This window comes from Amphiura filiformis, chromosome 11 (genome assembly GCF_039555335.1).
Source record: "Amphiura filiformis chromosome 11, Afil_fr2py, whole genome shotgun sequence".
NCBI lineage: Eukaryota > Metazoa > Echinodermata > Ophiuroidea > Amphilepidida > Amphiuridae > Amphiura > Amphiura filiformis.
The window spans coordinates 14525087-14551256 of NC_092638.1; the positions used below are offsets into that span (position 1 = coordinate 14525087).

Here is a 26170-nt window from a genome sequence, read left to right on the forward strand (position 1 = left end):
GATCTGCCAAATAAAGTAAATTTAACACTATACGACGGTTGGACTAAATGAATGCTTGAACATTGTAATATAAGAAACGCCTATAGTCCACATGCGAAAGAGAAGGTCTAACAGATTATGCCATTTCAAGATGCATTATGTAATGTTATGCAATATTTAGCATAACATTTGGTGGGGGTTGTAAGAAACGGATGATTTAAATCCAGTTACCCATAGACAAACTGCATTTTGTCACTTTCATTCAAATTAGTAAATTAACTTATTCTTGAGACCTTTTCTTCGATTTCTTCACCACTGATGCTTAAAGGACTACTTTAAAATGAAAAGTTTGAAATAACATTGGGAAGTAGGTAAAAAGTGAAGTCAAAAGAGGCTGTAATTTTTTAACCACCCTGTACTGTCAAGACACATACAAGCATTTGAGTAACTTTCAAATAAACTTTAATAAATTTCTCCAACAGGTTAATAATAGAACAAGTATCTGTCCACTTCATGTATGTTGCTATTGGTAACTTGGTAGCTGTGTATGCACAGTCTTGTGAGTAGTCTGTGTATAAACTCTGAAGGCACTGATTGCAGATGATCTTGGGTTTTATTCATTGCCGCCCAGCATGCATTTTAGTTACCCTTGATTTGAATACACTTTTATTAATAACAGTAACAATTGTATTACTGTTTTTATGTTTTGTGCACACACAAAAAGAACAGCAGTTACACTCAACCTTACTGTAAAAGTGAAAATTTTCGCGAGGATTTTATTTTCGTTTTTTTGCATTAGGTTTCTATTGTATCAATATCAAAACCGCGAAATTTAATTCTCGCGCAATTGATAAAATCTTCAAAATCGCGAAAATATCTTCTCGCGAAAATATTGACTTTTACAGTAATTTGTTGTCTACTTCATCACAGTATTTTGAAGTCCTGTGAAATTAGTTGGCTCATTAGTACAATTTACCATGTGAAAACTGATAGGATCTCATTTCGTTTTTCCTAGTTTGTGAAAATATTCCTTTTTTTACATCTCACTGCAAACACTATCAGCGTAACAAAAAATCAAGAAGGATAAATTGTCTACACATATTTTCAGTCAAATTTATCCTAACTCATGTTTAATGCAACATGCATGAATAAATTCTCTAGGATACCTTGGTCAAATTACATGAGGACATACACTAGGATCCACAACATGCTCATCTATCAGGGCACAATTCTTTAACCCCAATACATTTAGTACATTAATTGCATGACCTTTGGAATTTTGAGTACAAAAACTCATACTCTGGAACTTGAGGTCAAATTTTGCACTGTGATAGTTTAATTGAGGTTATTGAACTATGCCATTGGGATGAGGCTATTGTGGTCCATGGTGATATCAAACATATATTTTTAAAACCAGTTGTATTCACAAAGATTCACAAACACAAAATACATGTTTGTGAAACTTTGGAAGATCAAACATTTCCTGGTAATGGGTATCAATAAATTGACAAATTATCATGTGAGAGGGTGCAGTACATTCTGGATTAGCCTATTTTAAGTTTGCAAAATCAAAGTCAAGACTGGATAATTATAGTCCCGATTCCGGCAATCTGATTTACTGTAATCACTGTGAAATTACGTCATGATGGTTTCTGACTTTCTGGAAGCCAGTCATACATGCACACTAGTTCGAGAAGGATTGATTAAAAATTTGATATATTGTCAAAAGTCAATATCAGTTTCAAAATCTTCAGATCAAATTTGAACCAGGTCTCTATGTCATAGTGCATATAACAAATTGATTGGGTCCATTTGTAATTGATGGTGATGATCTTGATTTTAATGCTGAACTGGCAATACTGACATCAAATTTCTAATCAATCCCCCTTGAACCATATTTCTGTTTTTAGTGTGTACAGTCCTGTGCGAAGATATACTGAAGATCTAAACATTAAGTCATGCAGGTTCCTGAAGAGGTGCGAATCAATTGCACATCAATTTAAACAAATGTTTGTGATTCCTAAACACACACACTTGGGGTGGTACACGGTAAAGTTTGACTCTGTATATGATTGGTAGGGTTGGTCTAAACTGTACATTGCATTCCAGGAGTAATACCATGGTTACCAGTGATGTTTCCTATGACGATGATGTTCTGGAAAACAAACGTTAAAGAAATCTGTCAATTATGGCAAATAGTCACAGAAAGATTTACGGTAAACAGTTTTACAGTAAACACAAACTAAAACAACGGGTAAACTTTATGTACCAAAGATGTGACACCGTTAAATGCATGGATTATTATTGTCCCTTTTTACAGTTAGTCTTTTTTACACATCAATTTTGGAAGCCTGTTATTATGAAGCCTGTTCAGTTGTTCCATTTTTTTTCCCATCAAAATACAATTCTTTACAGATAGAAAGTTTTGTACAACTTTGAGGTAGAAGTTTGATCAAGTTAAGAACCATTAGATTTTGGAACATTTAGTTGTAGTAGAACATTCAAACAAAGCAACTTTGATTCGAAAACAGGGTCAGAAATTCGGCAAGAATCCGAGAATCCATTCTCGCAAAGATTCTCGTCAACAAAATTAACAAGAATCTAAATGGATTCTCGTAAATATTTCAGTTTATCATACAAAGTTATATGGCGAGAATCCATGGATTCTTGCAAAATTCCACTGGGAGAATCCAAAAGGATTCTACTAGTACTTGGTTGCAAATTTCTGCCCTGAAACAAAAAATATTCAGATTCATTCTGTAGTTCCAGAACTGGATTGGCACATTGCATTCACTTTTTAAAGTAATGCACTTGCAGATGTGTGATTTAATCAACAATATGGTTATTTGTTGAGCAATGTTTAAATCTAATATATAGTCCTCTTGCTCTATGCAAAAGGGATGTTTATCCGGACTAATTACTAGTATTACCCCCTTTAGCCAAATTCACTCCCAGCGGGACAAGCCCACCCCAATGATAAACCACAGTAGACAAGCCAAAAGATAGAAAATTGATAAATAATGGTATTATGGAATATGTTGGCACACTTCTCACACCATGTTGATTGTTATATAATAGGGCATCAACAGGGGATAATTGGATAGATTATTTGTTTTGATAGTAATTCCTTTTTCGTAGAGCAACCAGAGCATACCTCCCACTTATACAATATACTGAAAAGTCTACAACATTTGATTGTTAATTTTCATGCTGTTGATAACTTTAATTGCACACAGGGAATTCAATGATACAGATAGTGTATCGCCAAATAATTTTTTGTAATGAATGACTCAGTTTGGTTAGTCATATCATGTACTGGTATTATCTTATCTTTTCTTTTTCTATTATAGAAAGCAAAATTAAACTTCTATGCTACTCAAATTTGGTACACTCACCGGGTCAACCGGCATCTTCAACGGATATTATTGCTCAACGGAGGTGTCTCAACAACATCACAAGCAACAACAAATCTTCAGCTGACCCGGTGAAAGCACTCCGTAGAGTGGACCAACTTTGAGTTGCGTAGAAGTTTAATTTTGCTTTCCACTTACATTTAGTTTACTGCTATAATGCTATACATCATTATCAGGGACAGGCGATTTGCGCGGAAAAAAATAGCAAATTGCGCGGAACTCAGTGCAAATCATGTATCCCTGCCCATAGGAAAAACAAATCCAATTGCGCGGAAAAAAAGTTCCTCGCAAATCGCCTGCCCCTGATCATTATACTTACTCTCCTGTTTGAATCTCCATATATAGCTGACTACCAATATGGTTGCACATATGTGGAATACTGGTGTAGCATTCCCCTTGATAACATTCACATACTTGGCATTGTAACGGTCCACACCTGTAAGAGGTAAATACAAATGTTAAAGGTTATAATAGAGATGAAATAATGAAAAAATTACACAAAAACTGCTTCACACAAAGATTGCAGAGAAACAACTTGGACAGTGGTGACCAAACAATGAATAATTCTGGTATACCCTGCGCACAAGTATAACCCTGACCCTAATCTAACACTAACTCTAACCCTAAATCAGGGTAAACCAGAATTGTACCATATAGGATTAGGAATACAGACAGGGTGCGCAGGGTATACAAGAATTGTGCTCCAAACAGAGTACATAACCCTTCAATTCTTGCGATTCACAATACCATACGCATCTAGTGGTTGCTCTTGGCACTTGCCAGTCCAATTTTAGACCTCTAGGGTCGATATCACTGTTCTAACCATTACTGCATTTTCACGCAAGTGTGATAATGTTGAAAACAGTTCCACAAAGGATTCTATGTGATCCATCGATAGAAATTGGATCTACTATTATTGTAAACAGCTGTTTTAGTATGTTACATCATTATTGACTTATTAACACAATAAATGACATACATGTATGCCTCTGTGTTGTATTTGTATTATGTGGGCTTTAGATGCCTCTCCCCAGCAACCACTGGTGGCGCATCGTATTGCGAATCAACCAAATTCACACCCTGTATAAAGGTAAGGGTAAAGACTTGAGTTTGGTAACGGCTGGGTAGATAAGTGTAAAACACAGACTCTAGAAGGAAGACATTCTGGGGTTACTCAAGGTTCTTTCTGTTCAATCTGTTGTATGATTCTGTTACCTGTAACTGTTAATAAATTCTATGCAGTATTACAAATAGAATTTCTGTTGCAGTATTAGGCAATCACTTTTGCACTACTGCTTGGCCCAAAATGCTTTTTAGTACAGCAGATCAGGTTCAAAGGTAGTGCTAAACACATTTATAAGGTTATTGTTTAACTTCTCCACATCAGAGACATATAATGATGCTCTTAGCACTTGCCAGTCCAATTTTAGACCTCCAGGGTCCATATCACTGTTCTAAACATTAATGCATTTTCACGCAAGTGTGATAATGTTGAAAACAGTTCCACAAAGGATTCTATGTCACAATGTGATCCATCGATAGAAATTGGATCTACTATTATTGTAAACAGCTGTTTTAGTATGTTACATCATTATTGACTTATTAACACAACAGGTCGCATGTCACAAGTTGGTACCCCAAAAAGGTGGAGGTGTTACAATTTTTCGAATGTAGGCGAATGAAAAATGTCATAGTGAACAAACCCCTTGTCCTATTGAGCTACTTTGGGTCTCATTTTAAAGATAAAGAACAGGGCTAAAACTGTGTAAACTAGTACTGAAAAGTGAGTCAAACTAAATAAATGACATCAGCTGGAATTGGAAATTGACGGGGTGGAGGAGCAGGTGGGTGAGGAGCAGGTGGGTGAGGAGCAATGTATTAGCATAGGAAAATGTAAGATTTCCATAGTGTTGGTTTGAATAAATTATTGTATCTTCATAACTCCATGTCATATTGAGCTTTTTAATGTCTCATTTTAGAGCCAATTACTCAAAGAAACAAGATTGACTTCAAAACTGATCAATTTCATATTCCATATTAGTTTCTCATTACATTTTGTACCACGGGTTGCCTCTAAATGCACAGAAGTCAATGCAATCACATGCAAAAACTGCAAAGGTCCATATATCCTTTAATATTCACTGTATCATGATAAATGTATGTATTTTCTGAAAGGAAATTGCACAAGGAAACTAATTTTTGCATTATAAAAATGGTAGGAAGTAGTGTTGGGAAAATATGAATGATTAATTAAATTTTAATTTAAAAATATCAACTTTTTTTGGCGCACCCTGTATATCGTGAATGCGATTACATAATTTTTTTTGAAGGGTGAGACTGATGCATCACTATGTTGTGAACATATCCTGGCAGTGCACATTGGACAAAATCCAACTTCAGACATTTGTTGTAGGGTATTTTATGTGAGCAAGGTCCAATTTAAGAAAAACGCATTTGAAAATTTTGATTTACATTGCGGCCTATGGGCTAATTAGTTATTAATTAGGCAATTACGCCAAAACAATAAACATTTTTGAGGTAAAAATGGTATGAGATGTTGCAGTTTTACAATATCAATAACATAATAAAAAAATAAATTTTTTGACCATTTTGACCATGTAACACAAATTGGGACCACCTCATGACATGCGACCACCAATGACATACATTTATGCCTCTGTGTTGTATTTGTATTATGTGGGCTTTAGATGCCTCTCCCCAGCAACCACTGGTGGTGCATCGTATTGCGAATCAACCAAATTCACACCCTGTATGAAGGTAAGGGTAAAGACTTGAGTTTGGTAACGGCTGGGTTCAGATAAGTGTAAAACACAGAGTCTAGAAGGAAGACATTCTGGGGTTACACAAGGTTCTTTCTGTTCAATCTGTTGTATGTTTCTGTTACCTGTAACTGTTAATAAATTCTATGCAGTTTTACAAATAGAATTTCTGTTGCAGTATTAGGCAATCACTTTTGCACTACTGCTTGGCCCAAAATGCTTTTTAGTACAGCAGATCAGGTTCAAAGGTAGTGCTAAACACATTTATAAGGCTATTGTTTAACTTCTCCACATCAGAGACATATAATGATGCTCTTGGCACTTGCCAGTCCAATTTTAGACCTCTAGGGTCCATATCACTGTTCTAACCATTACTGCATTTTCACGCAAGTGTGATAATGTTGAAAACAGTTCCACAAAGGATTCAATGTGATCCATCGATAGAAATTGGATCTACTATTATTGTAAACAGCTGTTTTAGTATGTTACATCATTATTTACTTATTAACACAATAAATGACATACATGTATGCCTCTGTGTTGTATTTGTATTATGTGGGCTTTAGATGCCTCTCCCCAGCAACCACTGGTGGTGCATCGTATTGCGAATCAACCAAATTCACACCCTGTATGAAGGTAAGGGTAAAGACTTGAGTTTGGTAACGGCTGGGTTCAGATAAGTGTAAAACACAGAGTCTAGAAGGAAGACATTCTGGGGTTACTCAAGGTTCTTTCTGTTCAATCTGTTGTATGTTTCTGTTACCTGTAACTGTTTATAAATTCTATGCAGTTTTACAAATAGAATTTCTGTTGCAGTATTAGGCAATCACTTTTGCACTTCTGCTTGGCCCAAAATGCTTTTTAGTACAGCAGACCAGGTTCAAAGGTAGTGCTAAACACATTTATAAGGCTATTGTTTAACTTCTCCACATCAGAGACATATAATGATACATAAGAGTTCATATGTATGAAGCTCCATTTTCACTTTTTAAGTTAAGGACATCAACATCTGCCTTATTATGCTAGCTTAAAATTGACGGTGCCTACTTTAAAAAATCCAAAGTAGACCATGAAACGAAAATTACTGTACATTGGGGTGTCTTTAGACACCGATGGACATGCTTTTAAGAAAAATATTATTCCATGTAGGCTGTTTTACCTTTTAACATTATATTTTTGTATGTTCTTATGTGATAATGTAAGAATATTGCAAATTACTAAAAATGGTTCTGCAGTATAATGCGTTATCTTTTTATGCTTTTCAATTTTTTTTAGCTACATTCATAAAATATAGGATTTTGTGGTGGTCAAACGTTTGATACTCCACCGGAACATAATGGAAACTCAAGCCTGTTCGTTGGATAGTGAACACATATGGATCATGAACTGCCTGGGTTAAATCTAACAACTTGCCAATTTAAAAACAGGCTGTCTAATGTTCTTAATTTCCGTTAAAAAAATTAAACACTAAATTTATCTAAAAAAAAGCTGACGAGAGAATTTAAATATTATTTAGCTTGCACCATCCCTGAAGCTTTGGAAACGCTAAAAAAATTATAGGTAATTTAAAAGGTTCTGTTGTATCGTACGCTTCTGTTACCTGTAACGGTTAATAAATTCTATGTAGTTTTACAAATAGAATTTCTGTTGCAGTATTAGGTATTAAAATCACTTTTGCACTACTGCTTGGCCCAAAATGCTTTTTAGTACAGCAGATCAGGTTCAAAGGTAGTGCTAAACACATTTACAAGGCTGTTGTTTAACTTCTCCACATCCGTGACATACATGTATAATGCTTCATACGTGTGAAGAGTTCACAAAACTTCACATGTATGAAGCTCTATTTTCACTTTTTAAGTTTTAAGGACATCAACATCTGCCCTATTATGTTAGCTTAAAATTGACACCCTACTTTAAAAAATCCAAAGTATATTCAAAGAAACTATAATTACCGTAAATTTGGACATGCTTAAGAAAAAAAAAATTTCATGTAGGCTCTTTTACCTTTTAATATTTGTAAGAATATTTTTGTACATTATGTTATTATGTGGTAATGTAAAAATTTTACAAATTACTAAAATGGTTCTGCACTGCAGTATAATGTGTTATCTTTAAGGGATCCAAAATGAGCGTTTATTGCGTTTCGACAGTATTTTTTGTGGGACATGAGAGCACCTCAGACCTATCGAATTGCATTCTGAATACGAAGCATGTCTTTTTGATATCAAATAATTTTCATTTTTTTAAATCACAATATAATACAAATTTTATGACAAATTATAAAAATTTGATATTTTTCAAATTTTGATATATAACAGTCCTCGAAGTAAATTATATAAATCTAATGATATATTCTTAAAGTGTATGTAGCAGGAGGAAAAGCCGACGGTCAATTGAAAATTTTGACCTTTCATATTGAAGATATGGATTTGTTTCTCAAAAGACCTAATTTTTTTTGGTGTTTTGGGAAAAAAAATCCATATCTTCTATACGAAAGGTCAAAATTTTCAATTGATCGTCGGCTTTTCATCCCACCTACATACACTTTAAGTATCAATCATCAGATTTATAAAGTTTACTTCAAGTACTGTTAAATATCAAAAATATCAATTTTAATGATTTGCCATAAAATGTGTATTAAATTGCGAATTTCAAAAATCAAAATTATTTGATATCAGAATGACATTCTTCGTATTCAGAATGCAATTCGATATGTCTGATGTGCTCTAATGTCCCAAAATAAATACTGTCCAAACGTTCATACCCCAGCCCTTAATGCTTTTCATATTTTTTTAGCTAGATTCATAAAATACAGGATTTTGCGGAGGCCAAACTTTTGATACTCCACCGGAATTGAAAGTTCGTTGGATAGTGAACACATATGGATCATGAACCTACCTGGGTTATATCTAACAACTTACAAATTTAAAAACAGGCTGTGTCTAATGTTCTTAATTTCCGTTTAAAAAAATTAAACACTAAAAAAAACTGATGAAAGAATTTAAATATTATTTACATGTAGCTTGCACCATCCCTGAAGCTTTGGAATAGCACACTCCATGTAGGCTAAAAAATGATAGCGGTTCTGTTGTATTTTATGTTTCTGTTACCTGTTACTGTTAATAAATTCTATGTCGTATTACAAATAGAATTTCTGTTGCAGTATTAGGCAATCACTTTTGCACTACTGCTTGGCCCAAAATGCTTTTTAGTACAGCAGATCAGGTTCAAAGGTAGTGCTAAACATTAAAAGGCTGTTGTTCAACTTCCCCACATCAGTGACATAATGCTTCATACATTGTAGGAGGTGCGGTCAATAAGTTCATAGAACAAGGTACTTGAAAGAGTACTAGCTAAATTCTTTCTCACTCTCCAACATGATCACTGCATACCTTAATGTACCCGTCGCAATTTTTCTTTAAACCTTTCATGTCAACAAAATGGAAGTCTTCCAATTGCTCCATGAGCCAATCTTCAATGAGTTTTAAGAACACAAACTCGGGATAACACAAAATGAAGCTGAATTTATACTCTATCGCTTTTGCAGAAAAGTGATTCTCACACATGCTCAGTGTTTACTTCAGCTTTCGGAGCGTCAAGCCGATCAATCGATACAAATCTATTGCAGGTTCCCGCAATTGATTGCAAATTTGAACCCCTGAATTTGAAGTCGGTTTTGCGAGATGACGAAATCTTGAGCAACTTCCAAGCGATATTGCTGGACATGTGAATGCATCAATCAATCATTTACAATCAACTGGATCAATTATTTTGCTTTCTGTTCAATCTGTTGTATGTTTCTGTTACCTGTAACTGTTAATAAATTCTATGCAGTTTTACAAATAGAATTTCTGTTGCAGTATTAGGCAATCACTTTTTGCACTACTGCTTGGCCCAAAATGCTTTTTAGTACAGCAGATCAGGTTCAAAGGTAGTGCTAAACACATTTATAAGGCTATTGTTTAACTTCTCCACATCAGAGACATTATAATGATGCTCTTGGCACTTGCCAGTCCAATTTTAGACCTCCAGGGTCCATATCACTGTTCTAACCATTAATGCATTTTCACGCAAGTGTGATAATGTTGAAAACAGTTCCACAAAGGATTCTATGTGATCCATCGATAGAAATTGGATCTACTATTATTGTAAACAGCTGTTTTAGTATGTTACATCATTATTGACTTATTAACACAAATGACATACATTTATGCCTCTGTGTTGTATTTGTATTATGTGGGCTTTAGATGCCTCTCCCCAGCAACCACTGGTGGTGCATCGTATTGCGAATCAACCTAATTCACACCCTGTATGAAGGTAAGGGTAAAGACTTGAGTTTGGTAACGGCTGGGTTCAGATAAGCGTAAAACACAGAGTCTAGAAGGAAGACATTCTGGGGTTACTCAAGGTTCTTTCTGTTCAATCTGTTGTATGTTTCTGTTACCTGTAACTGTTAATAAATTCTATGTAGTATTACAAATAGAATTTCTGTTGCAGTATTAGGCAATCACTTTTGCACTACTGCTTGGCCCAAAATGCTTTTTAGTACAGCAGATCAGGTTCAAAGGTAGTGCTAAAGACATTTATAAGGTTATTGTTTAACTTCTCCACATCAGAGACATATAATGATGCTCTGGGCACTTGCCAGTCCAATTTTAGACCTCCAGGGTCCATATCACTGTTCTAAACATTAATGCATTTTCACGCAAGTGTGATAATGTTGAAAACAGTTCCACAAAGGATTCTATAATGTGATCCATCGATAGAAATTGGATCTACTATTATTGTAAACAGCTGTTTTAGTATGTTACATCATTATTGACTTATTAACACAACAGGTCGCATGTCACAAGTTGGTACCCCAAAAAAGGTGGAGGTGTTACAATTTTGCGAATGTAGGCGAATGAAAAATGTCATAGTGAACCAACCCCTTGTCCTATTGAGCTACTTTGGGTCTCATTTTAAAGATAAAGAACAGGGCTAAAAATGTGTAAACTAGTACTGAAAAGTGAGTCGAACTAAATAAATGACATCAGCTGGAATTGGAAATTGACGGGGTGGAGGAGCAGGTGGGTGAGGAGCAGGTGGGTGAGGAGTAATGTATTAGCATAGGAAAATGTAAGATTTCCATAGTGTTGGTTTGAATAAATTATTGTATCTTCATAACTCCTTGTCATATTGAGCTTTTTAATGTCTCATTTTAGAGCCAATTACTCAAAGAAACAAGATTGACTTCAAAATTGATCAATTTCATATTCCATATTAGTTTCTCATTACATTTTGTACCACGGGTTGCCTCTAAAATGCACAGAAGTCAATGCAATCACATGCAAAAACGGCAAAGGTCCATATATCCTTTAATATTCACTGTATCATGATAAATGTATGTATTTTCTGAAAGGAAATTGCACAAGGAAACTAATTTTTGCATTATTAAAATGGTAGGAAGTAGTGTTGGGAAAATATGAATGATTAATTACATTTTAATTTAAAAATATCAACTTTTTTTGGCGCACCCTGTATATCGTGAATGCGATTACATAATCGTTTTTGAAGGGTGAGACTGATGCATCACTATGTTGTGAACATATCCTGGCACATTGGACAAAATCCAACTTCAGATATTTGTTGTAGGGTATTTTATGTGAGTAAGGTCCAATTTAAGAAAAACGCATTTGAAAATTTTGATTTACATTGCGGCCTATGGGCTAATTAGTTATTAATTAGGCAATTACGCCAAAACAATAAATATTTTTGAGGTAAAAATGGTATGAGATGTTGCAGTTTTACAATATCAATAACATATTAAAAAATAATTTTTTTGACCATTTTGACCATGTAACACAAATTGGACCACCTCATGACATGCGACCACCAATGACATACATTTATGCCTCTGTGTTGTATTTGTATTATGTGGGCTTTATATGCCTCTCCCCAGCAACCACTGGTGGCGCATCATATTGCGAATCAACCAAATTCACACCCTGTATGAAGGTAAGGGTAAAGACTTGAGTTTGGTAACGGCTGGGTAGATAAGTGTAAAACACAGACTCTAGAAGGAAGACATTCTGGGGTTACTCAAGGTTCTTTCTGTTCAATCTGTTGTATGTTTCTGTTACCTGTAACTGTTAATAAATTCTATGCAATATTACAAATAGAATTTCTGTTGCAGTATTAGGCAATCACTTTTGCACTACTGCTTGGCCCAAAATGCTTTTTAGTACAGCAGATCAGGTTCAAAGGTAGTGCTAAACACATTTATAAGGTTATTGTTTAACTTCTCCACATCAGAGACATATAATGATACATAAGAGTTCATATGTATGTGTATGAAGCTCCATTTTCACTTTTTAAGTTAAGGACATCAACATCTGCCTTATTATGCTAGCTTAAAATTGACGGTGCCTACTTTAAAAAATCCAAAGTAGATCATGAAACTAAAATTACTGTAAATTGGGGTGTCTTTAGACACCGATGGACATGCTTTTAAGAAAAAATATTATTCCATGTAGGCTGTTTTACCTTTTAACATTATATTTTTGTATGTTCTTATGTGATAATGTAAGAATATTGCAAATTACTAAAATGGTTCTGCAGTATAATGCGTTATCTTTTTATGCTTTTCAATTTTTTTTAGCTACATTCATAAAATATAGGATTTTGTGGTGGTCAAGCGTTTGATACTCCACGGAACATAATGGAAACTCAAGCCTGTTCGTTGGATAGTGAACACATATGGATCATGAACCTGCCTGGGTTAAATCTAACAACTTACCAAAACAGGCTGTCTAATGTTCTTAATTTCTGTTAAAAAAATTAAACACTAAATTTATCTAAAAAAAAGCTGACGAGAGAATTTAAATATTATTTAGCTTGCACCATCCCTGAAGCTTTGGAAACGCTAAAAAAATTATAGGTAATTTAAAAGGTTCTGTCGTACGCTTCTGTTACCTGTAACGGTTAATAAATTCTATGTAGTTTTACAAATAGAATTTCTGTTGCAGTATTAGGTATTAAAATCACTTTTGCACTACTGCTTGGCCCAAAATGCTTTTTAGTACAGCAGATCAGGTTCAAAGGTAGTGCTAAACACATTTACAAGGCTGTTGTTTAACTTCTCCACATCCGTGACATACATGTATAATGCTTCATACGTGTGAAGAGTTCACAAAACTTCACATGTATGAAGCTCTATTTTCACTTTTTAAGTTTTAAGGACATCAACATCTGCCCTATTATGTTAAAATTGACACCCTACTTTAAAAAATCCAAAGTATATTCAAGGAAACTATAATTACCGTAAATTGGGGTGTCTTTGGATAACAAGGTAGCTTTGGACATGCTTAAGAAAAAAAAAAATTCATGTAGGCTCTTTTACCTTTTAATATTTGTAAGAATATTTTTGTACATTATGTTCTTATGTGGTAATGTAAAAATTTTACAAATTACTAAAATGGTTCTGCACTGCAGTATAATGTGTTATCTTTAATGCTTTTCATATTTTTTTAGCTAGATTCATAAAATACAGGATTTTATGGAGGCCAAACTTTTGATACTCCACCGGAACTGAAAGTTTGTTGGATAGTGAACACATATGGATCATGAACCTACATGTACCTGGGTTATATCTAACAACTTACAAATTTAAAAACAAGCTGTGTCTAATGTTCTTAAGGGGGTACTACACCCATGTGGTAAATTTGTGACTATTTTTGCATTTTCTCAAAAAATAATAACACACTGGTAACAAAAGTTATGTATATTATTGGGACAAGGAATCCGATTACTACACTGAAATTTCAGTGACTCAAGACAAGTGGTTCAGTATATATATGATAGGAAACGAGGTACATCCTAGCGGTACCTTATTTCTTATCATAAATAACAAATCGCTTGTCTTGGGTCACTGAAATTCCGGTGTAGTAATCGGATTCCTTGCCCCTATAATAATACATAACTTTTGTTACCACTGTGTAATTAGTTTTTGAGAAAAATGCAAAAATAGACACAAATTTATCGAGGCGTGTAGTACCCCCTTAATTTCCGTTTAAAAAAATTAAACACTAAAAAAAAATGATGAGAGAATTTAAATATTATTTAGCTTGCACCATCCCTGAAGCTTTGGAATAGCACACTCCATGTAGGCTAAAAAATGATAGCGGTTCTGTTGTATTTTATGTTTCTGTTACCTGTTACTGTTAATAAATTCTATGTCGTATTACAAATAGAATTTCTGTTGCAGTATTAGGCAATCACTTTTGCACTACTGCTTGGCCCAAAATGCTTTTTAGTACAGCAGATCAGGTTCAAAGGTAGTGCTAAACATTAAAAGGCTGTTGTTCAACTTCCCACATCAGTGACATAATGCTTCATACATTGTAGGAGGTGCGGTCAATAAGTTCATAGAACAAGGTACTTGAAAGAGTACTAGCTAAATTCTTTCTCACTCTCCAACATGATCACTGCATACCTTAATGTACCCGTCGCAATTTTTCTTTAAACCTTTCATGTCAACAAAATGGAAGTCTTCCAATTGCTCCATGAGCCAATCTTCAATGAGTTTTAAGAACACAAACTCGGGATAACACAAAATGAAGCTGAATTTATACTCTATCGCTTTTGCAGAAAAGTGATTCTCACACATGCTCAGTGTTTACTTCAGCTTTCGGAGCGTCAAGCCGATCAATCGATACAAATCTATTGCAGGTCCCGCAATTGATTGCAAATTTGAACCCCTGAATTTGAAGTCGGTTTTGCGAGATGAGCGAAATCTTGAGCAACTTCAAGCGATATTGCTGGACATGTGAATGCATCAATCAATCATTTACAATCAACTGGATCAATTATTTTGCTTTTAATTACCTCGATTGATTAGTAACACTTTTGGTGATGAATAAATTCAAAGCAATAATTATTGACAGCAATGGATGTTCAAAAAAATGCATTTTGTGGCATTTTGAAGATTTCAATAATTATATTGTTGTCTGCAATTGCGACAAGCAATGCATCGCAAAACTTGGCAATCAATTGCGGGAACCGGTTTTGGTTCTCGCAAAGGGCTTTTGCGAGAACCTTTGGTTCCGTGAACGTTGTAGTGCAGGGCAATATTCAAAAATTGTATTCATCTATTGCTATGGTAGTTTATCCTGTTACATCATCACTTCTACAGCGAAAGGAGACAATTTCATTACTCCGCTAGCGAGGTCAAATCTATTATTATGGGATGGTCGCGAGTAATATAAACATTGAAAGTACATTCCCGTTTATACTCGTACAATAAATTGACGGCTAAAATGAAGAAACATTACCTTTTCCCCAACATTTCGGAATTATATTTTTGGATTAAATCATATTTCCTTTGCAGAAAGGTAAAATATAACACAATATGCAATAAAGCTTACGAGAACCAATTTTGGTTCTCCTAGTTGTAATCCAGCGAGAACCTTCAGGAGAACCGGTTCTCGGGTTCTCCTCGAATTTGAATCCCTGCAAAAGCGGTACATCGCAATCGCTTGTCGATAGAGTATAAGTTCAGCTTAAGACTGTTGCTCCTGGTAATTTTACGTTATCAAGGTTCCACTGTATCACATGTAGTTGCATACTAACCTCTCCAAAATGCTCCCATAACGCCACTAGGTCTGTAATTCAGACTTGCCAGCCATTTTGGCAGCTGGCCCACCTTCACTTCCCGTAGTGGGAGCTCTGTAACTAAAAGAGAAACAAAAGAGCACAGTTACGATTACCACCTGTGATGAGTGAACTTGTGAAGGTTCCAAATGCAAATCTGTTTATAATACTTCGAGAGAACATTGGACATGTTTGCATGTTTACTTAGTCCGAATAATCAGACCCAGAACAAAATACTAATTTCTGACATGATACTGTACTGGGTCTGAACTGTTTCCATATGAAATCTTGATGGCAAATTGGACAATAGAAGCACATGGTTCTACGTGACAGCTTTTTAATCCCTATTCATGTTACGTGAATCACGCTTATTGTGGACCATCCTTCTGATACTTGAGTGTTTGGACAAGCGGAGCGGTCTTTTGTCTACCTCTCTGTTTGTAAACAAACCAGGAGGTCGAAATCGTCCTCCTCGCCGAATACGAAAGTCAGCGTAATAGTACGGCACTAATGTTTACTGTACTGTATGAAAACCACACCAGAGCTGGTATTCCTCTCATCATAACGATTCATATGCAAAGTATCAGCGTTGGCCATAGCCGGCATCGCGGAGCAAAATGCTACTCAATTTTGATCACGTTGCTACACCATTTGGAAATGTGTAGCAATAAAATTATGCCATATACATCAACTTATACAGTGAAGTGTGCAGATTGTGCATTGTGAAAATGTAATTTAAAAAACATCAAGTAGTGTACAAATGTAAGCTGATAATGCTGCATAAAATTGTCTTGCATGTACGTCCAATGCTGCAAACTATATTTTGATCTTTAATGTCAGTGTCTCATTGTGTGTTGTCTTGTCACTTTGCTTCAAAGCTTTGTCAAATGTAACCCTGCAGGCTGTAGGTCCGCAAACTCTGCATCGCACTCAGGGCACGCAATATATATAATATAGTATAGGGTCATTCCATGCCAACTTTGCACCAATGGGTTGGCTGGTCACCAGTGAAGAAATATGCCTCAAAAGGTTACAGGCCAGCCGTTACAGCCCCTGGTTAAAAGTTACCGGCAAAAACCTTCTAGAGCTTTAAATGGGAAATTAAGCCGGAACAAATATCAACACGATATTTCCATTAATTACAACAATAGTTCAATGGTGATGTTTTAAACCAAGGATAGGCATGATCACAAAATTTTCAAGTAGGTTTTTTCACATGGAAAATATTTTGTTTATAAATGTGATTATTTAACTTAAAAAATGAGGGGTCAACCATGTCTGTAGCTCAAATATCAACAAAGTTATGGGCAAATGTCTGTTTTTAAAAGTTTTCATTTTTCTGCGGCCATCATTGACTAATGCCTTACAATGACTTGCATGCACTGTACAAAAAAAGCAAGTAATGCATCATTTTTCACCACGGCGATCTGTTTTACACAAAGGCGATTTTATTTTATGAAATCCAACTATCACTGCATGATGACTTCTGTATCAAGGATAAAGTACCAGCACGTTTTAGACTACGTCTCCAAGTTTTTGGTGTCCAAATTTCAAAATTTTGTATTTTCCTATGGGGATTACACAGGTAAGCCATTTACTGTGGTTGTGACTTTTTGAGCTTTTTGAGTTGAACGTTGCATGATATAATAAGCAATGTGGACATACCTACCAAGCAATTATTTGTCATGTGTACGGTACGGTATTTAAAATGAACTGCAAATTATAATATACACTGTTCAGTGTTCATACATACTCACAATATAACGATGTTTCTGATTGGATTTGCGCCCTTTTTTGCTGGTCATAAATACCGTTTATGACCAGTACGCAGGAACCCAATTAACGCGATCCACGATTTGCTAGTGTTGCGTATACGCGCATGTCACCGCGCCCGTCACAAGCGGAGCGCAAGAGATGAACGCGTTGACTCCCGGCCGTTGACCTCACGAGCTGCTTCCTGCAAGTAGGCCTACTCATTTTCTCCCAATTTTTGAAGGAAAACGATATGAAAATGTTATTTAAACTTGTAAACCTTATTATTTTCATTTGTTTTGGATTGCTAACAATGTTCAGAATGTTGGGTATGTATGAACGGGGTTCATTCATAGGACTTCGGGCATGATCGTTGATTTATGCCCTCAATCCTATGAATGAACCCCTAATTTATGATCAAAAGATAATATTCATTTTAATTCTGAAATTACCTTAGGGACTACATATAGGCATGGGTTTTAAAGTTCCAGAGACACATCCCTGACCCTGTTAAAATCAAAATGTAATTCTAGTACCCTCCTCCTCCTCCCCTGGGATCGTATCCAAGATCAGGATTATGTTTTTTTGAGAAAAGTGGGGGGGGGGGGGGGGGTAATGCTTTTGATAACGTTAGTTATTTCCCACAAGTAAAATTTAGGTTTTTATTTAGCCCAGTGCCGTACTATTACACTGACTTTCCTATTCGGTTACAAAAAGGGAGGTAGACAAAGGGTCTGTCAAAACTGTTCCGCTTGTCCAAATACTCAAGTATCAAAAGGATGGTCCACAATAGAGTGATTCATAACATGAATATGGGATTAAAAACTGTGAAGTAGGACCATGTGCTTCTTTTGTCCACTTTGCCATCAAGATTTCGAATAGAAACAGTTCAGACCCCCAGAACAGGATCATGTCAGAAATTAATATTTTGTTCTGGGTCTGATTTAATAATTCTGACTAAATTTAGCCTATCAACATGGTCAAATCAATGCTGGGTCCGCGGAAAGCATGATGTGGGAAGTGGGTATTAAAATCAATGTCAGGAAGTGAATTGTTGTATTGTTGGGACTGATTATTAGGTCTAGCAGGTACTGCTACTGAGGTAGCATGCCTGTGTCATCATGTTGATGTGTGTAATTAGACTGCGGAACTCAGTCTCCAATGATAGTCATATTGGCTGTTTTACTTTTGGTGTGCATTGTGTGTACTCAAGTCAGGACGAGAAGAGGACATGACCAGCAGTTCAAAATCTACTCCACTAAACTCGACCCCTTCACCAACGCATTCTTCCCCACACAGTGTAATTTACTCATTACCAACTTCAAAGTAATGCGCCATATTGCCTTAGCTCCAAAGTGGCAGCACCCATATTTATCCAACAGTCAAATATGTTGAAAAATCACTCATGAACTTTGTTCATTTATTTTTCAGGTTCAAATTATTGTTAAATTATTCAAAATCAAATGCTTATATTTACCCCATAACGTATTTGAGATTAAACATTGACTTTGTTTTATATTTTACACCCTGCCGCTATGATTGGTACACTCAGTCAGCAGTACTAGTGTTTATGCATGCAGGTCGCTATTAATAGAATCCATGCGTGCATAGCTGACCCTGCTCCCACACACACACACACAGCGGCCATGCGAAAGATGGATTTTTAAAATGTCACAAAAAACAAAAGATCCGCCAAATTTGCAAAGGATCCGCCTCACAAGCTTCAGCGCATTCAACGCTACGATAATACACGATGTTAATTTGAGATAGGCATTGACATTCATAATTACAAAAATTAAATATCTGCAATTAAAAACTCGTGTTTTTGAACGATTTTGAATTTTATCAATGAAAATGCAGCGATGACGTCATTGGGTTAACGATTTTCCAACTGCTGATTGGTTGATTGCGTTACTGTCATTGATCTGTGCATGCACGGTACGGTCCGTACGGAATGATTTTTCGTATGGGTAAAATACACTGTGCCCCAGCATGATTGTCAGGCCAGGCCCAGGCAGTGGATGGAACGACCTTCAACAAGAATGCATCAACCAGCCTTCCAAGACCACATTTAAACAGAGCATCACCCCCCCCCCTTATTTTTTTGTGACCACCCGCCTCCTGTCAAAATGCCCCTGCGGTGCGCACTGCGCAACCAACCAAGTATTGTCACTCATCATGCACGCAGCCATAGGCGCTGGGCTAGCATAGCGCATGAACATGATGAACATGTCTTCATGATGTACCGCACACCGACACCGCCTGGCTAATAATTATTTGGTGCAGAAGGGACACTAAAATGAATACACGGGATCGATACACGTGAATTGCTATGCACGATTTTGATATCAGGCGAAAATCTTCTGATACCGGGTTAGAAAATGATGAATATCTCCGTCATGATTTTTTTCTCAAGAAACCAGATTTGGTCTCATAAACTTGGAAATACGTGTTGAACAGATATGATAGTCGCTAGAATGCGCTTTGAAAATTGGCCGTGCGCTTTGAACTCAAAATTTGACCATTTTATATTGCGTTGGTCCTGTTATGGACTACAGCGTGCAGCGTGTAGTACAGCTGCACTCACTGTAGGCAGTATAAAAGTCGATGTCCGATGACCATATACCTGATCTCATGTACCAATACCTTGTGTATTGGTACATGATTCGGCGGGTATACTTCAGCAATAGCGAATAAGTGGTCGTTTTTTACTCTTTTCAAAAGCGTCACATGTACACCAAATACAGCCCCGAAATGGTCTACTTTTAGCGTGCCTTAACTCCGAAACAGTTTAGTCAAAGTTAAAAATGCGATCCCCAACCCTTTGCTTACCTGGACGAATTTGCAGTATTTTCCGCTAGCTCCGTGTTGGAAAATGTCCGGTACTTGCCCGGTACAAACATAGAAATGGCCACATTTGCTTCAGTCCTGGTATGAATATTTCTTCCGTAATCCAATGGTTCCAACGTGGGCATCACGATGATAGTCTCCTACACAACCAGATTGTGTCGGCCTGACGCTCGTCGATCCCAAAAGTGAGGACAGCGTGAGCTCTTACCTGCGTAAAAGTCTGTTCGACAAAGGCAATAAGGATGATTGACAGCGCCGTTCATTGGGCGGAGCCATTACGGCATGACAGCAGACAGGTTGCGCTGTTCTCTGACCTTGACTGTTCGTCACGTAGACATACCGTGACCTGGGTACACATACAAAGCTGGGGGATGCGACTGCGGCCGCCATTTTGACACGCGGTATCTACTCTTCAGAAAAATTACTTTTGGTGACGTTTTATATCAAACAATTTTCGATAACAGATTTCTACTAGGATTTCAATTTTTTATTAATGAAGGTGCATGTAGTTTTGAGGAATAACACGGGATGTTTCGAGTTTTATTTCAACTGGTGGTGTAGGAAGGTTAGTGAATTTGTGAATGAGGCCAGAGATTGAGGTTTCCTTGCTTCAACGATCCGATAGTAGGATACGAAACGTAGGCTAAAAATGTCTAATGACGCCATGTTTACATGAAAACATTAGCTGTTGCGAGGTCAGTGTCGTTGAATTCGTTACCTAAATTCCTTTCAGGATATTCTGATTTCACTTATTTATGATGTGTACGAAAATTCACCATATAAACTCAAAAGTGTGAATGCAAGCTGTTATTGCTGACAATAGAAACATTGTTGCAAAGTCATTAAAAACAGGTATGTATTACAGACGTTCTTTGGCCGAAACGAGATACAGGCCAGTTAGGCAGTCTACGATGACCATTGACCTCAATGGGGTATACAAGCTTAATCACGCACAACCAAGATCGATTACCCGGCTATTGTGAGTAGCCTTAGTTATGTCCCTCGACTAATTATTAGTTTAAAAGAGCTTTAAAGGTTTGAACCAAATGGCTAATCGTGGCTGTGGATTTAACCTACCATGGCGATTCCTGCCATGAAGATATAGGGTCGAAGACACTGTGTACCGGTAGTGGTACTAGAATTGTTCGTATGTTTTGTCACGTGTACGCATGTGCATATATCACATAACACAGCGGAACAAACTTAGAAATGAGTAACACTTAGAAATGAGTAACACTTAAGAAACAAAAAGACTACACAACCGTAATAATCGCAATGATTATTGGACGATTTGCCATCGACACTTACCTGACTTGCCGGCCATCTTTGCACCGTAGCCGCAGTGCGGTGCGGATTAATATTGGACTTTTCATAATTGCCATTGTGAGCCATAATTTCAGAGGAATTTCGGAGGTCATGAATTATTTCTTATAGAATGTACTTCTATAAGCGTGACCACGTGCATATATATATTTAGGAAAGTTTTTCAAAATAAATTAACTAGTGCTATTTTTTGTGGTGTAGTATACTGAAAAACTTGTAAGTAACACGGTCGCTAAAAAACAGCGCCCTCTCACATGAAATCCGCGAAAAGAATCTCATTCTAAATAACGAGTTCGTGCAGCATATAGCTGGATTCATGAACGCAAGTCAACTTCGCATGAGAGGGAGAATAATAAAATGGCAGCCTCCATGGGGAAATTATCTGTTGCACATGTACAGTGCGATTAGTGCCTATGGTAAAATGGCAAGATGATCGTGATCTGACTTTGATGAGTGAAGAACAAGCTGTGTATCTGGACTGACTTCGTATTTTCTTCACCAGAACAGACTCTTTTAATCATTTTAATATCTTAAAATGGCTCGACACATGCACCCTTGGAGAACAGGAAAGAATTTATTTGATCTTCTTTCACAGCTGCCAAATTTTGGTGTGGGTCGAATTGTGACGAGGGGAAAATGGCTACATCAATTTCCTAATGAACCATGTTACTACCGCATAACAAGAGTGAAAGTTGACTGCACGAAACCGGTAAGGCTGAAGCATGGAAAGTGAAATCAGAACTTGGATTTGGAAACTAGAAATTATTCAAGTCATAAACATGATGAATTGAAAGTCAGTCAAGTGAATTGTAAAAAAATAACACTCACTCACACAAAAACAAAAGTAACATGGCATGCATAGCCTTTCAAGACTGGATCACCAAATGCCCTTTTAAAGGGGCATTTCGTGATCCACAGCCTCATCCCCACTTTTCTCAAAAAAAGTTGAGATTTTTATATCACTGGCAACCTCTGGCTACATAATGTTTATGTACAAAATATTTCTTGCAGATTAATTCGTTTTGCAAAGATATCGTGAAATTTGAATTTCGTTCTGGTGCACCAGAACGAAATTACAACGTACATGTATTGTCTATGGAGCAGTGTAACTGTGTAATACACATAATCATGCATAACTCGCAAAAGCAAAATAAGAATCAACTGAAATTTTGGGAATATGCTTTTTTAGTGGATATGTATATAGGATGCTATCACGAAATACTCCTTTAATAAGCAGCAAAAAAAATAAATAATAAGATTGACCCAAACTCCGATGCCCTCCCCCCTGAGAATCAAATGTCCCTAAAACATTACAATTTAGAACTTGTAAGTGTACAATGTACTGTGTGTAGTATATAATTTTCATTTAATTTCTGTTCTGTGTTTCAGGAATTAAATAGTGGTGAAGCATGGGGAATTCCAACAATGAGAGGTGAGTAGTAAACTTACAGTACCTGTAGGCCGGAGCAATACATGCAAAATTGCTTGGACACTTGTACAGTTCAATGACCCTCCTCCCCGCTCACCTTATTCAATTTTGTACACCAAAGGCTTCAATTTTGAAATGCGTAAAATGTTTACTTCAACATTGCTTGATGCAGGCAGGAGGGGTTCAAAATAGGTTAGAATCTACATACAATTAAAATATATGGTGAACTTCAGAACTTCACATGACTGTTTTAATTAACCATGTACAATGTACCGTACGTGAAATATATTAAATCTAGTGTGAGTGTCCCAGGGAAATTTTGCACTTGACTGTAGGTTTTATGGTTACTGGTATCTGATATCTATACCATATATATCTGACATGTGTACATGTAATTTAGTACCGGTTTTAGGTAGATAGGCCTACCATTCAAACTGTTCCAAAAAGCATTCTAGCAAAACGTACATGGTACAAAAATATATACTTAAAGCATGGCGTCCAAAAGTGTTAGGAATATATATCCAACTTAAATCCTGTAGGCCTAATGTGAATTCCTAAGTTATAGTTTTGGAGAAATCCTCAGAACTATGGTTGATTAATACAGGTGTGGATGCTAGCTAGCGGGAAGGCTTTGAATCCGGAAGTTTGATATCTGAGAACCAAGTATATATGTACGGCTTGTAAGTTGTATAAAGTTGTATGCATGACATGCAAAAAAGGACTCTAACAAATAAATTTCCACATTCTCCCATTGTGAATGATCAATTCAGACAAGGCTTTTTGCACCACTGGTGCTCTTGTATAATCTCTGCCCCAATATCCCCCTTTTGTTTTTGTCTCAGCTGGTACTGGTACTAGCAAACCTATGGTGCCTCAATCCTAAATGACGAAAGTTATTGACTTACAATAACATTGAAGGCCGAGTTGTGCAGTTTTGTTTTTCAGACTTTGCCTGTGAGCGAATTTATTGTGGTAGCGACTGAAAGGTTGCCAACTCTATTGTGCGTTGAACTGGTGTTGTTTTAAGTAGGAAAGGCAGACAATTTGTTGAACATTCAAGAGCTTAAGCTAAACAAAAATACATTTCAGATTTTGAATGTCAACATAATAAGATGTGCTGAAGACAGCACTAACCAGGAGTAGCCATGAACTGTTGATCCTTTATGCTTACAATACATACATGTACAGAAAAATCTTATTGTGTTATCTTTCTCTTTTAGGCTACAGCAGACCAAACAATGAAGCCCAGATAAGTTCAGCATGGAAACGGGAATGGAAGCTTATTCGTAAAAGTGAAGAAGACGAGTTCACTGCATATACTCCAAAAGAAACAGATTTTCATGAAGTGCCCACGCATTGCAAAGTACCTCCCCTATTGGCAGAGATGATGAAAAGGGACCAACAAGCTCAGGGACAGGAAGTGCGGGATGATGAACCGATACTAATGAAACTGAAAATATCGCAGGGATTCAGGAGTAGAGCATATCAAATGTCAGACAAAGTTGTAGTGATGGATGAAACAGTTCAAACTGATGTTTAACCAACATTATCATCTTACTTTAGTGCAAGAGTAATGTGATTTGTTAATAGGCATGCTATCAAGCCTTGAAATAAGCAGGCGACAGGAGCAAATTTGCATTTATAAAGCCATCAATTGCTCCTGGTCCTTGTAAAATTCACATTAACCAGGAGCAAGTTTCTAAAACAATTGCTCCTGGTTCTGCTCTTGATGCAGTAGTGCTGGTATGCTGTAGAGAAGAAAAAGATTTACTATTTGAAAATTGCTCCTGTTTCTTCAGAGAATTCTCCTGGTTCTTGTAAAATCCCAGTGAGCCAGGAGCAATGTTCAAAAACAAACTGCTCCTTGTTCCAGTCCACTTATTTCAAGGCTTGCCATGCAGCACTAGCTTGCTTCCTATAATGTCAATAAGGAATTTTGTTCTTCTATGTTGTCATTATAAGGACTCTTATTTAGCAATATACAAAACATCCATACAGTTGCAATATCATCAAGTGCTTTGCCTCAATCAACATTTGGTATCATTATTGCTGGAAAATATGGACTGAAGGTTGAAGCTCTGAACAGTAATGGATTATATAATGTTTTCAATGGATTATGATTTTAACATCCATTTCAGTTTAGTGAAAACCCGATCACCCCAAGTTTTGAATGTATATGCTGACTGCTGATAATTTCTTTAAGATTGTGTATGCATTGGATTTGCATGAAATTCCTTCCTTGTCACCCCCGGGCATGTAGGAATTAAGATTTGTATATCTTGACATGAAAATGCAGTGAATGGCTTTTTGTAGGGGAAATAATAGTATTCTAAAAGTGCAAGAAAAATACTGTGTGAGTATATGGCGAAGAATACATGTAGTGCAGTTTGTTTGGGACTGACAGATCTCTGATTATCCCATGCACAATGCAGTTGTATTAAATAAAAGCCATACCAGCATGGAATGGTTAAATCAAGACATAGGTCATGTGTCACTGAATCTGATTATTTCACATTGTGTGCTTGCATTTATTTCCCCTCTTGCTTCATGGAGAACCAAGTGTTAATCCCCCTTGTCCTGTGGGTCCAACCAACCTACCAATCCTACTTGAAAGATCTGGTGTCCACCCAATGGCGGTGCTAGGGCGGGGGGCATTTTCCCCCAAATAATTTTCTTGCCCCCCCCCCCAGTTTTCCCCCACTTTTGATGTGAAATCCCCAAAATTACGTAAAATTTCCACTTTTTGCTGCATTTTTTTGCCAAATTTGTCGATTTTGCCCCCCTGAAATTTACTTTTCCCCCCAAACAGAATTCCTGGTGCCGCCACTGTGTCCACCCCCCGTAGAACAGGTTTGTGAAATAGCGGGATCTTTTAAATAACCCCTAAACGCACTCACCAACTAGAAGTTTAGAAATAGCCCATTTTCTTGAAAACAGACGTTTTGACCCCCTTTAGAAATGGGATTTGCATTCAGTCTCTGAAAAGGACCCTTATTTGTGTTTTTCTGGTCACG

At 36.6% G+C, this 26170-nt stretch overlaps 2 protein-coding genes across 2 annotated transcripts; one reads left to right on the forward strand and one right to left on the reverse strand.

Annotated features, from left to right (window-relative positions):
* Positions 1-424: 424 nt before the first annotated feature.
* On the reverse strand, positions 425-21802 carry LOC140164396 (ATP synthase subunit f, mitochondrial-like). Its single transcript, XM_072187675.1, has 4 exons — positions 21713-21802; positions 15782-15883; positions 3712-3828; positions 425-2134 (listed from the first exon to the last, which is right to left on the reverse strand). The coding sequence occupies exons 1-4, from the start codon at positions 21726-21728 to the stop codon at positions 2103-2105; spliced, it is 267 nt and encodes an 88-aa protein (XP_072043776.1). The 5' UTR covers positions 21729-21802; the 3' UTR covers positions 425-2102.
* A 246-nt stretch (positions 21803-22048) lies between these two features.
* On the forward strand, positions 22049-25638 carry LOC140164395 (small ribosomal subunit protein mS34-like). The gene is made up of 3 exons (XM_072187674.1): positions 22049-22436; positions 23117-23159; positions 24377-25638. Exons 1-3 carry the CDS (start codon positions 22263-22265, stop codon positions 24694-24696), a joined length of 537 nt encoding a protein of 178 aa, XP_072043775.1. The 5' UTR covers positions 22049-22262; the 3' UTR covers positions 24697-25638.
* Positions 25639-26170: the final 532 nt, after the last annotated feature.